This window comes from Delphinapterus leucas, chromosome 21, assembly GCF_059928025.1.
Source record: "Delphinapterus leucas isolate spDelLeu-1000000601 "Yukka" chromosome 21, BTC_Dleu_Yukka2, whole genome shotgun sequence".
NCBI lineage: Eukaryota > Metazoa > Chordata > Mammalia > Artiodactyla > Monodontidae > Delphinapterus > Delphinapterus leucas.
Genome location: NC_143149.1, coordinates 29,381,535 through 29,395,539, shown reverse-complemented (window position 1 = coordinate 29,395,539; position 14,005 = coordinate 29,381,535). Strand labels below are relative to the sequence as shown.

At 47.6% G+C, this 14,005-nt stretch overlaps 1 protein-coding gene across 1 annotated transcript; it reads right to left on the bottom strand.

Moving 5' to 3' along the window:
• Positions 1-6,734: 6,734 nt before the first annotated feature.
• LOC111173617 (biogenesis of lysosome-related organelles complex 1 subunit 5) lies at positions 6,735-7,589 on the bottom strand. The gene has a single exon (XM_022571419.2). It carries the CDS (start codon positions 7,572-7,574, stop codon positions 6,978-6,980), a length of 597 nt encoding a protein of 198 aa, XP_022427127.1. The 5' UTR covers positions 7,575-7,589; the 3' UTR covers positions 6,735-6,977.
• Positions 7,590-14,005: the final 6,416 nt, after the last annotated feature.

The following is a 14,005-nucleotide window of genomic DNA, read 5'->3' as shown; positions in this document are numbered from 1 at the left end:
TGGTTGGGGTTGGTGGTCGGGAAGCTTGCCTACGTTAATGCCTTGCTGGGTTGGGGGCGCGTCTCAGGCTGTGCGGGGATCCTAGCCCATCCGGCCCCCTGTGGGAAGGCTAGTTTCAATACTGGGACATCAGGCCTGAAGGTCCCCTCAACCCTCCCTGTTTCGTGCTCTAGTTCCTCAGATGAGAAAGTGGGGATTGGTTGGTTGGTCATTCATCGGTTTATCGAACATTCGTGATATGGCAGGCGTGGAAGAAAGCGCCAAGAATGCACATTCCTTGCCCTGGAGGCTGTGGGAGAAGGACATGGGGACAAACCATCCAGCTGGGTGACGACGAGGGGTAAACCTGGAGCGAGGTGGGGCTTCGAGAGACTGGACCTCGGTGGGGCGAGCGTGTGGGGAGGGGTAAGAGTCGGTCAGAGAAGGTGCCTTACACCCTTTGAGTTGGGTCCGTCCCCCCGCCCCGACGCTGCCTGACGTTTAGTAGTGCTTCTTGAATGAACGAAGGAAGGAACGAATCCTCAAGGAGATCCCCAAGTGGAGGACAGAAAAGCCTGTGGTGGCCACCTCTTGGAAGGGAAGAGGAGAGAGAAAAGTTTAAAAGGGAAATTAGGGCTGGATTGTGAAGGGTCTTTTATTATGCATTTCTTTTTTTTTAATAAATATTTTATTTATTTATTATTTTTGGCTGCGTTGGGTCTTGGTTGCTGCGCGCGGGCTTTCTCTAGTTGCGGTGAGCGGGGGGTTACTCTTCATTGTGGTGCGCGGGCTTCTCATTTCGGTGGCTTCTCTTGCTGTGGAGCACGGGTTCTAGGCGCACGGGCTTCAGTAGCTGTGGTGCATGGGCTCAGTAGTTGTGGCGCATGGGCTCAGTAGTTGTGGTGCACGGGCTTAGTTGCTCCGCGGCATGTGGGATCTTCCCGGACCAGGGCCCAAACCCGTGTCCCCTGCATTGGCAGGCGGATTTTTTAACCACTGTGCCACCAGGGAAGCCGTAGAGGGTCTTTTAAATCATGACAGGTGTGCAGACCTTGTCTTCCAAGAGCAGGAGATATCAGACATCTTTTAAGCTGGGGAGCGACACGATGTTCTTTTTATAATGGACTATAGGAGGGTGGGGCCCGAGGTATGAAGTCTGGTTGGGTTTGGTCACTGCTGAGCTAAACCCTAGGCCTGTGCTGTCCAGCATGGTAGCCAGTGGCCACAAGTGCCCACTGAGCACTTGGAGTGTGGTTAGTCCACAATCACAAATACACACTGGATTTCAAAGACTTAGTACGAAAAAAATAATGTCATATATCTCAATAATTTGTTTTATACTAATTACATGATGAAATAATATTTTGAATATATCGGGCTAAGTAAAATCTATTATTAAAATTAACTTCACCTGCTTTTTATTTTTTTTGATGGGACTAGAAGAAATATATATGTGTATATATACACACACACACACACACACACATATATATATGGCTCCTAGTATGTTTCTATTGGACAGTGCTGCTGTAGAATGAGGTGGTATGAAAGCAATACAAAAGATCTCAAAACCGTCCTCCCAGAAAACTATGGAATCATCAAATGTTAACTCTGGCCAGGCACTTTATAGGTCATCCAGGACAATAGTTATCTCCATCTTATTAAAAAACAAAACAAACCAACCAACAAACAAAAAACAAAGGCCCAGAGAGGAAGGGGAGGGTTTGCTTAAGATCAGGCAGCTGTGAAATGCCTGAGGCAGGACCAGGACCCAGTCTTGCCTCCCTTCCAGGCCAGCCCTGTTCTCACCACACAAGAAAACAAAGTGGCCCATCCCCCTCCCTTGGGTGGGACTGTTTTGAAACGGTTTGTTTTGTTCCTTATCAGACCTGCATATTTGGTTAGAGCAGAGTTTCTAGGGAAGGGGCCTGCTTAGAAAACTCCACCCTCACAATGACCTGAGCAAGAGGGCTGCCAAGGGCTGCTGCGGGGAGTCTGAGGACTGCAGGGGAGCCACAGGGCGGGGGCCGTGGATATGGGAAGAATACTAGCCTGGGCCTGGTGCTGCCACCACAGAACTCTTTAGTCCTGGACCAGACTGAAGAGCTATTTCCTTCTCTGGGCCTTTTTCTCAGCATCTTTGTTTCAGCATCTATCAGATGAGGGGGGTGTGTTTGAACATCTCTGAGGACGCTGAGCATTGACATTTTATGTCTTTGACAAACTGCTGAATTCTGTTTCCCGCCCAGACATTTCACCTATGGTGATTTCTGCCTCTTTACGGAGCAGGGACTCATTCATAGGAAGCCTTGTAATCAAGTATCAGCTCCTACGGGCAGGCACCGTAGGTTTACTCTCACTCTTGACAAAGGCCACTGGAATACTTTTGGGTGCTTCTACTAAGAGCCAAACTTACGTTTCTGTCTTCCCTTCGAGCAAGGGAAGGTCAAAAGAAAGAAAACAGAGTGAGCCAAGGATTTTTTAAGGAGGACATGGCGGGTAGGACAGTTTCCATCCCACCTTACTCTACTTGACCTGTAGACAGGGAGGGGCAAGGGTCCCATCTTATCAGTTGAAGGAAGTGGAATTTCTCTGAGTAGCAAGCAGGCACACAGGCCCAGTCCTTGCAGTATGAAATGCTCTGTGAGGTTAACAGATAATATCAGGGGAAATTAAGGACAGCCCTAAGTGGGCACCGGCCCTCCCTGGAGTCCATCTCAACAAGGCTGTGCCGAGCTGGACCAGGGTGGGGAAGCAGTGCTGGGAGAGGGTCCTGGGAGTGGCTGCCTGGGGAGGATGGAGCAGGGGCCACAAGAGGAGAAAGGCTTCCAGAATCAGGGAGGAATCACACTCCAGTGGAAGCCAGGGAGTGTAGGGGAGGCAGTGAGAGAGAAGTGAGCTGGTGTGTTTGTTTGTTTGAATCCATTCCTGTTATTTGATGCTGAAAATTCTCCTGGTTCACCACTGGGACTCCTTCCTATTAGCTGGCGTGTCCTGTTGCCAATCCCCCAGTGGTCTTTGGAGGCTATTGTGCTCTTTTGTACAATAAGGGATTCTGGGCTCCTCTTCTATACTTACCGCCCCAGATGTAGATGCAGCCTTTCTTCATGGAGCTGTGGTTTCCATTCCAGACACATCTGTAGCATCATTGCCTGGTGGACTCTGTGAGTGGTTCCGTGGCCCTTGTCCATCCTGATCCTGGCTGGCCATCTGTCTCCTCATACTATCTCTCTCCTATTTCATTTTTGGATGGCCCTGCTTGCAAACCCAAGCTGATGGTTGACTGACGCACACCTTCATGCCGTGTCTCCGGGCCCCCCAGCATTCAGCCCTTTTGTGTACCCGTGACTCTTAGCGCTGCTTTGCTTCTGATAAGCTCAACGGCAAGGCTACTTCTTACGCTAAGAGCTCTTTCTTTTCAACGATCCTCTGTTATCCTCTAGTCAGTGGAGAATCTCCCTGTTTTCTTTTGTATACTTTTTTTTGGCCACACCGTGTGGCATGCAGGATCTTAGTTCCCCAACCAGGGATCCAACTCATGCCCCCTGCAGTGGAAGCGTGGAGTCTTAACCACTGGACCGCCACAGAAGTCCTGCCTATTTTCTTTAACGTCTTTTTTTTTTTTGGTACCTTTGGACCACCTTCACCCATTTCCCCTAATCCCCACCCCCTGCCTCTGACACCACCAATCTGTACTCTCTGTATCTATGAGCTTGTTTGTTTTTAAACAGCTCTTTTGTAAATGGTTGAATCTCCATCTGGGGCAGGAAGGTTAGGAGTCACTTGTCGTATAAGAGGGCACAAGAGCCTGTAAAGAACACGGGGCCATGGTGACAGGACACATGAGCTGATGTGAAGGATTCTCAATGATGAATTTAAAGTTTTAGTGTAGTTTCGGGGCTTAGAGTTCGCAAGAAAAGTTTTAATGGCTCAGAGCAGGGTCTACAATCTTTACCTGGACTTCAAGAACAGACTGTTGGGCTTAATTCCTTGGGAATCGTCATCTTCCCACTGTGGGAACAATGCAAGGGTGCTGGAGGGGGTGGGTGTGTTGACCTCTAGGTAGGGCGGTTTGCCTGGGGGGCCCTCCTATGGATGACCCTGGGTGTGTCCACCTGAGATGCGGCCTCACAGGCTTCGAAGGTATTGTGTGTTGGCCAGGAGAGCAGAACAGCTGAGAGGTTTTGGTGGCAACTGAGGAAGAGTGGCACTGCGGTCACCAGGGGCCAGCGGGAGGCCAGATCCTTGGCCCTAACCAGCCTTTAGGGATGTGTCCGTCAGGGTCACTTAAGTCAGGTAGTTTGAGGAGAGTTTAGTAACGGGATGATCTACAAAGTTGAGGGCAGGAGGTTGGAAAACCAAAAGGGAAATCGTGGTGCCTGGGGCCAGAATTGGGCCTGAAGGAGTGAGGAAGGTGTTTACTGGAATCCAGAGAGACAGAGAGACAGAGAGAGGTAGAGAGGGAAAGGCCTCACAGGAGCTGTCACCTGCCATCCTGGCTGGGCACAGGGAAAGAGCTGGAAGGTAGAAACTCACCCTCGCTGGCCTCCTGCCCTCGGCTCTGCTGCCAGGCTCCTTGATGGCCCAGTCCAGCCAGAAGACAGAGGACAAGGGGGCCCATTGATGCTGCCCTGTGGGCCAACCTCCTGGGGCACCAAGCAGGGGCAACAGAAGATTCCAGCACAGCAAGTAGAGGGGAAATTGGGAGGGGTGTGTGTGGAGCAGTCCTGAGCAAGTGCGTGAGTTTGTGTGTGTGTATGTGTGTTGAGCCTCACAACACACTCTTCTTGCTTTGGGGTGAGAGCGGTGACCTGTGTCCCCAGTCCCCTTGAAACAGGAGGGAAGGGGGCAGGGCACAACCTTTGAAACAATAACATAGCTCGAGGACATGGCATAAACTGATCAGCACCAAATAGGTCCAAGCCTTGAGCCTTAGTATCTGCTCAGTGCAGCACATCAGCAAGCTAAACGACACACCCACAGGAGCCATGACAGTTCCAAGGCCGCCCATAAAGGTCAAAAAGTGGGCTGTGGCCCAATTTCTGGAAATCCCCACCCCTTTCCCCAAAATAGCTGGAATACTCTTCCCACTCATTGGCCTACGAAACGACTCACTCCTATAAAAACTGACAACCCCATACCATGGGGCCTTCTAGGTGGCCCACACTCTGTCTGTGGAGTGTGTTTCTCTCTAAATAAATCCACTCCTTACCTATCACTTTGTCTCTCACTGAATTCTTTCTGCAATGAGACATCAAGAACCTGAGCTTCATTAAGTCCTGAGACCAGGTGTGTGATCTCAGATAAAAGAGCATGGGTTCGGGTTTCCCTGGTGGCGCAGTGGTTGAGAGTCCGCCTGCCGATGCAGGGGACACGGGTTCGTGCCCCGGTCCAGGAAAATCCCACATGCCATGGAGCGGCTGGGCCCGTGAGCCATGGCCACTGAGCCTGCGCGTCCGGGGCCTGTGCTCTGCAACGGGAGGGGCCACAGCAGTGAGAGGCCCGCGTATCACACACACACAAAAAAGAGCATGGGTTCAAGTCCCAATCTGAATTGCACGGTTTCACCCTTATGCTCAAGATCCTCAGTCCCCAAATGTTCTCCCCCACCCCCAAATATCTCCTCCACTCACAGGTTGACGCCTGAAATCCCCTGTTTGTTTGTTTTTTTTCTCCTCTATTAACTTTAATCACATTTTCAACATGCAGCCAAGAATGAAGCTTTGACAGCAAGCCATAACTTTACACAAGCAAGCACTGTCACTTTTCTGCAGTAGCAACACTGAGATAACACAAGAGTTGAGTATTTTCTTTCTTGTGCCTTTCTTTACTGAAGAGCAATAAAAAAAAAAAAAAAAAAGACCTGAAAGATTTATCCATACCTCAAATTCATTTGCCATAAATCTCTTGAAATTATTGCATTTAATTCTGCTTGGTTTATGGCAAATAAAAAATCAACTTAGTTCCTCAATTAGATCGGTAAATGCAGATTTTTAAAGATCACAGTGATGACAGAACTGGTACATGTTTCATCTTAATACACCTGCTTATGAGAACAGACATTAAACACTAAAAAGGATTTACATTTAACATGGATCATTTGCCATGTGGGCAAATACTTCTGGTTTACTCAGAGCCAGAATCTTTATATGGTTCCAGAGGGACGCCTTGGCAGATTTTGCTGATTACTCATTAAACAGCTGAAACATGTATAGACATGATTTATCTTACAAAGCTTACCCACAGCAAAACACACGTAAAAATGAGGTAAATCTATGGGCAAGATTATGGTTCTTGGAAAGGTTAAAAGTCAACTCTATTTTTGGTAAGCTTTTCCTTGTGAGCACATTTTAAAAGCTGAAAATATGAAGTGCTGGAAGGCCACAAACTTAACAAGCATGTCTTGTCATCCAGTGAAACACGGCATTACGCTGCCATTTAAAATCTGCAACTTCTCCCAACAGAGGCCAATTCAGAAACCAAAGCGGCTCTCTTTGAAGAGCAGAGACAAAGTTTTGACTCTCTTCAATGTGGTCTCTGCTCCCAGGACAGTTGTTTCTCAGTACATTACTCATGGAATAACACTGTACACACTCTTCCAAGAGCCAGGGAGGCTCTGACAGGCAGCCACCATATCGGCCTTCGGAGCCACAATAATGAAGTAACATTAGCCCTGCATAAGAACGAATTAAATTACTTTTCTAAGAAGTCTGTATTTACAGTTCTCCGAGATAATCAATGGAAACTAAGACCAATCCTCATTAACAAAGAGCATGTTTATACCATTTTCCTCCTACTTCTCCCCATTTAGAGATACAGGCAGATACAGGAAATTAAAACTGGGAAGATGTGGCATTCTTCTTCTAGGAAACAGCTAAGACTCCGGTAGCAGTTTCTTTCTTCTGCAGAAGAGTGACACTGAATACGCTGCTCAACTTGAGGCAGAGGCTGAGCGGTTTCTGAGGGGAAGGCAGTATTTTCTCATCAGTCTGTCACTGTTACGGCTCAAGTTCTCCAAAGGCTGGGTATTTTGCCAGGCCCCTCTCCATCTCGGCGTATTGTTCTTTCAGCCTCTCCATGGCTGTTCTGTGCTCTTCGTCCACTTCAGCCTGTTTGCTGTGCTGTTCTTTCATGAAATCCTCCCACTGCATTATATGCTGTTTCTCACTAGCTATTAAATGGTCATTATGCATCTTGTTTCGCTCCCGTTCCCTCTGTTGGAGCCTACAGACCGAGTCTGTAGCTGCTTGCAATCTCTGGAGAACTTGGTTTAAGTTGTCTTGCATTGTTTCCCTACACGTGGGAAGAGTATGTTCATTTGTTTCATGGATCATATTCTTCAAATTTTCAAGAACTCGCATTTCTCGAAGACCACGTTTTTCTTCAAATTCTTTCACAAAATAACGGGTTTCACCTTGGATAACTGGTCTGTGATCTAACAGCCTTGAATGAATTTCTCCAAGATCCTTGATAATGAGGTGGGCTGGCGAGCCCACGGTCCCCAGCGAGTCCTTCTTCTTGCCGCCGCCGCCGCCGCCGCCGCCGCCCGAGGCGGCCTCACAAACCACGGGGGTCTCCGTCCCTCCGCCGCTCATCCCGGCCAGCTCCGCCCACCCGCGGCCGCGCTGCCGAAATCCCCTGTTTTTAAAAAGCTTTCTGTCCTGAGCTAAAGGTTCCGCTAACTGTAAAGTGACCTTCACATTCATGACACCACAAGCAAGGAGGAAAGGAAACGGACACTTCCTGTGTTCTTGCTCTGTCCCTGACCCACATGTGAGAGGTCTGACATTGACAAGACTGATAAATGGCCCCAGGACATTGTAGGACAAGTATAACAAGTATTCCTAATTCACACATGGGGCTTGGTGGGGTAGGAGTTTAGCCTGCCCATGCCACAGCTCACATTTAGCTATTTGTATGACCTGCTTGGTCCAAAGCCCATACATTTCATCACCACCCCCTGTGATTCCCAAACCTCAGAGTGCTTCAGATGAGCAGAGAAGCTTGTGAAATAGGTGGGATCTTTATCTGGGAGCTGGTCTTGATGTGAGGAGAGGGGGAAGCCGTCCCAAAGCACAGAAAGGATACAGTGGAGGCAAGGGTGGTGTCCAACACCACAGACTGGGCGACGTAAACAACAGACATTGATTTCTCAGTTCCGGAGACTTGCGAGTCCACGATCAAGGTGCTGGCAGATATGGTTCCGGGTGAGACCCCTCTTCCTGGTTTGCAGACAGTGCCTTCTCAGTCTGTCCTCACACGGTGGTGGGGAGAGAGAACTCTGGTCACTCCTCTCTTTTTATAAGGACACCAATCCCATGATGGGAGGGGAGCCCACCCTCGTGACCCCATCTAAACCTAACTCTAACCTCCCAAAAGCCCCCATCTCTAAATACCATCCCAGGACCTCCCCGGTGGTCCAGTAGTTAAGATTCTGCACTCCACCACAGGGGCGCAGGTTTGATCCCTGGTTGAGCAACTAAGATGCCGCAGTGTGGCCAAAAAAAGCACCAAAAACCAAAAAAAACCCCAGTAAAACCCCCAACCATCCCATTGCGGGGGTAACCATCATACATGCATGAATCTGGGGCTAGACACAAACATTCAGTCCATAGCAGAAGGAACCTTGAAGATTTTTGCCAAGGGCGGGTCCACCCCGCCCTTCTGAGTGCTGACCGTGCCTTTCTTCAGCTCCCCAGGAAGGGCTGCAACGTAACTCCCTCTCTTTCCCCTCCCCTGACTCCAACTGAACCCCAGCTTTCAGTCTCCAGCCTCACTGGATCCCACAGAAAGCAGTGCCTTCAGTAGCGACATCTTTGAACTCAAAGATGATGGCACAGTGTTAATTCCACGGGTTTTGTAAAGAAAACGTCCCGAGTTCACAATCCACTTATTATCTACGTAACCTTTGCCAATCACTCTGAAATGCAATTTTCTCATCTGTAAAATGGAGGTAACGCTATCTACCTGGGTTAAAACGTGTAGCACAACCTTTGGGACCTGGTGGGCTTCCGGTGAGTGTAAAGAGCTGTCTAGAAGCCCGCCTCCTGATTTCCCGGCCTGGGCTTCTGCCTGTGACACTCCATTTCCTTTATTTGAGGCGCAAAATGTGACATTTATTCAGCGTCCCGGGGCTGGGGGCCTTGCACTGCCCATAGATGGCTGGCCATCCTGACCTCGGGGTCAGTGGGTTGGCTTGTACACACGAGAAAACGTGCAGACGAACAAAAAGGAAAGGAAGCCATAAGGGGTGATGGGAGGGGGTGGCGGGGTTTACTCTTCTGAAGCCACCCCAGAGCGTGGGAAGCGCTAGGGGAACCCCAAGAGCCTCCCCGCCTTTGTTCCCCAGCCTCTTGGCTGCTGGGCTGGCGCGCCCTCTAGTGGTCCTCCCGCTGCAAACATTTCTTTTTAATTAGATCAGTTCCTTTGACAGTCTGTCCTTGAGGCCACTCAGCAAATTTTTACTGAGAGACTTCTTTGCCGGGGAATATTCTAGGCATTGGAGATATACCAGTAAACAAAACAAAACAAAGCCCTGCAGTGTTCTTTCTCTAAACTAACTCTATAGCCGGTTAGTGACTTCCGTCTGGATCCCTGAAGCCTGTTATTTGTTCCTTCTTTTGTATTTTGCCAAAGGTGAATTTTTAAAAACTAGCATGCGTAGACCCACCAAATAAAATGAAACCAGAGCATCGCGTAATATTGGTGCAAATTTGAAGAGTGAGGTTTTTAGCTCAATTTTAAGTGACTTGTCATATCTTAGTGCTTTTTCCTTTGTTATAGATTATGATTCTGGTTTTCCCCCGCTTTTTATGTTTGTTCATGAGTGTATTTACAAAGAGAGGTTCCTCTAGATCTGCACTATCCACATATGACTATTTAAATTAAATTAATTACAATTTAATAAGATTAAAAATGTAGTTTCTTACTTGCACTGTTCACATTTCCAGTGTTTACTACCCACATGTGACTGGTGGCTATCTTGTTGGAAAGCACAGATATATAATATATAATATTTCCATTGTGGAGGGTTCCACTGGACAACACTGTTGCAGTGATGGGGATTCGGCTGTAGGAATGTCGAGTTATGTTAATGTGAAGGTGTAATCTCTCCACTCCTTCCTTCTGTCTTCTTACCTGCAGTTTGGACAGTGACCACTGGCTGCAGGGAGCCAGAGGGGTGTGAGCTGGAAGACTTAACTTCCTACTGTTTGCTGACCCAGTTAGGAGATGTGCCCACCTTCTCTGTTCCTCCTTTTTTAAAAAAAATTTATTTATTTATTAAAAAAATTTTTTTTGTCTGCGCTGCACCACTTGCAGGATCTTAGTTCCCCAACCAAGGATTGAACCCCTGCCACTGCAGTGAAAGGGCTGAGTCCTAACCACTGGATTGCCAGGGAATTTCCTCTGTTCTCTTTGGTCCAAGTGCACATCAAACCAACAGAGGGAGCAGGTTCCCAGGCTGATCAGCCCTGTGGTTGCTTCTTTGTTGGGAGACTTCAGTTGCCAAAGCTTTGTCTCTCTGCCCATTTGTTCTTGGGTTGCCAGCTCTGCTCTTGACCTCTGCCCTTTCTTGTTCTAATTATGGGCTAGAAGGGACTTGGGGAACCCTCTTATCAAGCGCTTGTGCACAGGGAAGACTTTGATCTCCTCCTACAAGAGAGCAAGTGGGCAATGAATGCCAGGGTGTCTGAAAGTTGAAAGTCTCCACTTCTTGAGCCACTACCATTAACTTAGGAGCAGAGGTAGCTGGGCTGAGCATCCTGGTCCACGGGCTCTTCCCATTTCTTCTGCTAAAGCGCTCTGCGACTTCAGGCAAGTTATTCTCTCAGCCCAAGCCTCAGTGTCTTCATATGTAGTGAGGGATGTGGGACTTGATGATTGCCAAGGTCTGCTGAAATTCTAGAGTTTGTAACTTGGCCAACGCCCTTGTGACTCCAGTGCACAAAGAAGTTATGATCAAGATAAAGCAGATTCCCTTCCCAAAAAGTAATCTCCTGGCTCAGATGGTTTCACTCCAGTTTCAAACACCTAAAGAAGGATAAGCAGCAATTTTGCACAAACTCTTCCAGGAAATAGAGGAGGGAACACTTCCCAACTTACTTTTAGGCCAGTATTATCTCGATATGAAAACCAGATAAAGACGGTACTAAAAAAAACCTATAAACCAATATCTCTCATGAGATATAGCAAATTGAATCCATTGTTCTAAAATAATTATAAATATCAGAAGAATTATATACTATGACCAAGTAGGATTTATTCCACATATATAGTCTGATTCAATATTCAGAATTCCACGATATCAAGTGGTCAATAAAGTTTAGATTAAAAATAATGTCCAGGGACTTCCCTGGTGGTCCAGTGGCTAAGACTCCACGCTCCCAATGCAGGGGGCCTGGGTTTGATCCCTGGTCAGGGAACCAGATCCCACATTCCATAGCTAACAGTTCGCATGCCTGCCATAACTCAAAAAAGATCCCACGTGCCGCAAGTAAAAAGAAAAAAAAAAAGATCCTGCATGCCACAACTAAAAGACCCGCGTGCTGAAACTAAAGATCCCGCATGCTGCAACGGAGATCCCGCATGGAACTAAGACCCAGCGCAGCCAAATAAATAAATAAATATTTTTTTTAAATGTCCATCGTAGCAACAGGTTAATTAGAAAAATCATCATCTTATCAACTAGTACAGAAAAGGCATCTGACAAAATCCAACACCTAGTCATGATTAAAAATTCTCAGCAAGTTAGGAAGATAGTGGAACTACCTCAGTTTGATAAAGACACCTACAGAAAGTCTACAGCTAACATCACAGTTGATGGTGAAAGACTGAATGCTCTCTCCCTAAGACGGGGAACAAGGCAAGGATGCTTCCTCTCACTACTCTTATTCAATACAGCACTGGAAGTTCTAGCCACTGCAAAAAATAAAAATAAAAATAAAAAAAGGCATACAGAGTGGAAAGAAAGAAAGAAAACTGTCCTTATTTGCAGATGTTATAATTGTGTATGCAGAAAATCCCAAAGACTCTACAAAAAAGCTCCTACAACTGCTATGTGAGTTCTGCAATGTCACAGGATACAAGATCGATGCACGAAACCAATCACGTTTCTACATACTAAGAACAAACAGGCAGAAACTGTAAATGCTATATCATGGATAATTGTTACAAAGAAAATGAGACACCTAGTTACAAATTTAACAAAATATGTGTAGAATCTGTAGGCCGAAAATTACTAAATGCTGATAAAGTCAATCAAAGAAGACCTAAATAAATGGAGACATACATTGTGGTCATGGACTGGATGACTCAACATAGTAAACATGCCAATTCTTCCCAAATTCATGTATAGGTTTAATGTAATTCCTATCAAAATCCCAGCAAGATATTCTGTAGACATAGATAAGCTTATTCTAACACTTAGATGAGAAAGCACAGGCCCTAACACGCCTAAACCAATCTTAAAAATAAATAAATTGGACATAAGATACTGTAGGAGACCAGGATGAAATAAAAGGAGGATCAAATCCTGGCCAGCCCTTTCCTGAAAGTAGAGATGGAACCTCCTCCAAAAAGTCTTCCGGATTAGCTCCTATACTTACTTAACTAGCCCCTGCATATACCCTACTTGAATTGTATTAAATTATTTTGCCTTCATTAACATGAGAGTTGGTGAGTATTCCTATTTTTCAGCTGTGTATTCAATAATCTACAATACATGGGGCTTGGTGAGAGCAATATTGTGGCTTCTACCTTTTTGCATTTCTCACCAGGCCCAGGAAGGTGCTCCTGGGGTATTCAGTTATTTTGCAGAAAGAACAGACTAAGATGAATATTCTCATCCTGCTCTTCTCAGGGCTTCCTGGTCCCCACCAAGCATCTTGTCTCCACTGTGCATCAGGAACCAAGATCCCAGCTCAAGACCTCAGAGGCTTCATCACCTCCCAGCACCAGCTGCCGAGCCCATTACCCACAGCTGGGCAGGAAAAGCCCGAGGTCTCCTGAAAAGTGATGACATCAGGATAGCCCTCCTTCCCCCTCTGCCAAGCTCTGCTCTGGAGCCCCTGAGGCCACCAGGCCCCCCCATCGTGCTGACATTTCCTCTTCTGGTACTCAATGGCTCATTAGGAGTGGAGGGCTTGGTTGGGGGCCAGGAGAAGTGGGAACAGTGGAATGAAAGGCAGGAGCGTGGACCCTTTGGTTTCTAGGCTGGAAGCATTTGGAAGGGGCAGCATTTCATTTTTATATTGAGGAGGTGGAGGAGGTCATGGCAAGACTACTTTGCAGGGACTTCCTTTCTGTAGCCTATAGAGAGGATTCCAGATGCTAGAAGTGGTTAAAAAGATAATCCCTCCATGGGCCCCATGGTGTTTCCCTGGCGATCACGGATGGCGTCTGAGTGCTTTTTCTGTTCCCTGCAAGCCCAGGAATTCCTTATTCCCATCGCACCATCCTGGAATGCCTTCCTGGCTCCTGGGGCTGCTTGCTGCCTTTGGTCTTAAATAGTATCATGACATTGGAATCACTTCCTAATCTGGGGGGAGATGTGAGTCCAAGCATGTGAGTGGAAAGTAAGCCAAACCAAGCAAAGAAACTCAAGTAAGAAGTGAGCCCTGGGGGCTTCCCTGGTGGCACAGTGGTTGAGAGTCCTCCTGCCGAGGCAGGGGACACGGGTTCGTGCCCCGGTCCGGGAAGATCCCACATGTCGCAGAGCGGCTGGGCCCACGAGCCATGGCCGCTGAGCCTGCATGCGTCCGGAGCCTGTGCTCCGCGATGGGAGAGGCTGCGACAGTGAGAGGCCCGCGTACCGCAAAAAAAAAAAAAAAAAAGGAAAGAAGTGAGCCCTGGGCTTCCCTAGTGGCGCAGTGGTTAAGGGTCCGCCTGCCAATGCAGGGGACACGGGTTCGAGCCCTGGTCCGGGAAGATCCCACATGCTGTGGAGCAACTAAGCCAGTGCACCACAACTACTGAGCCTGCACTCTAGAGCCCGTGAGCCACAACTACTGAGCCTGCGTGCTGCAGC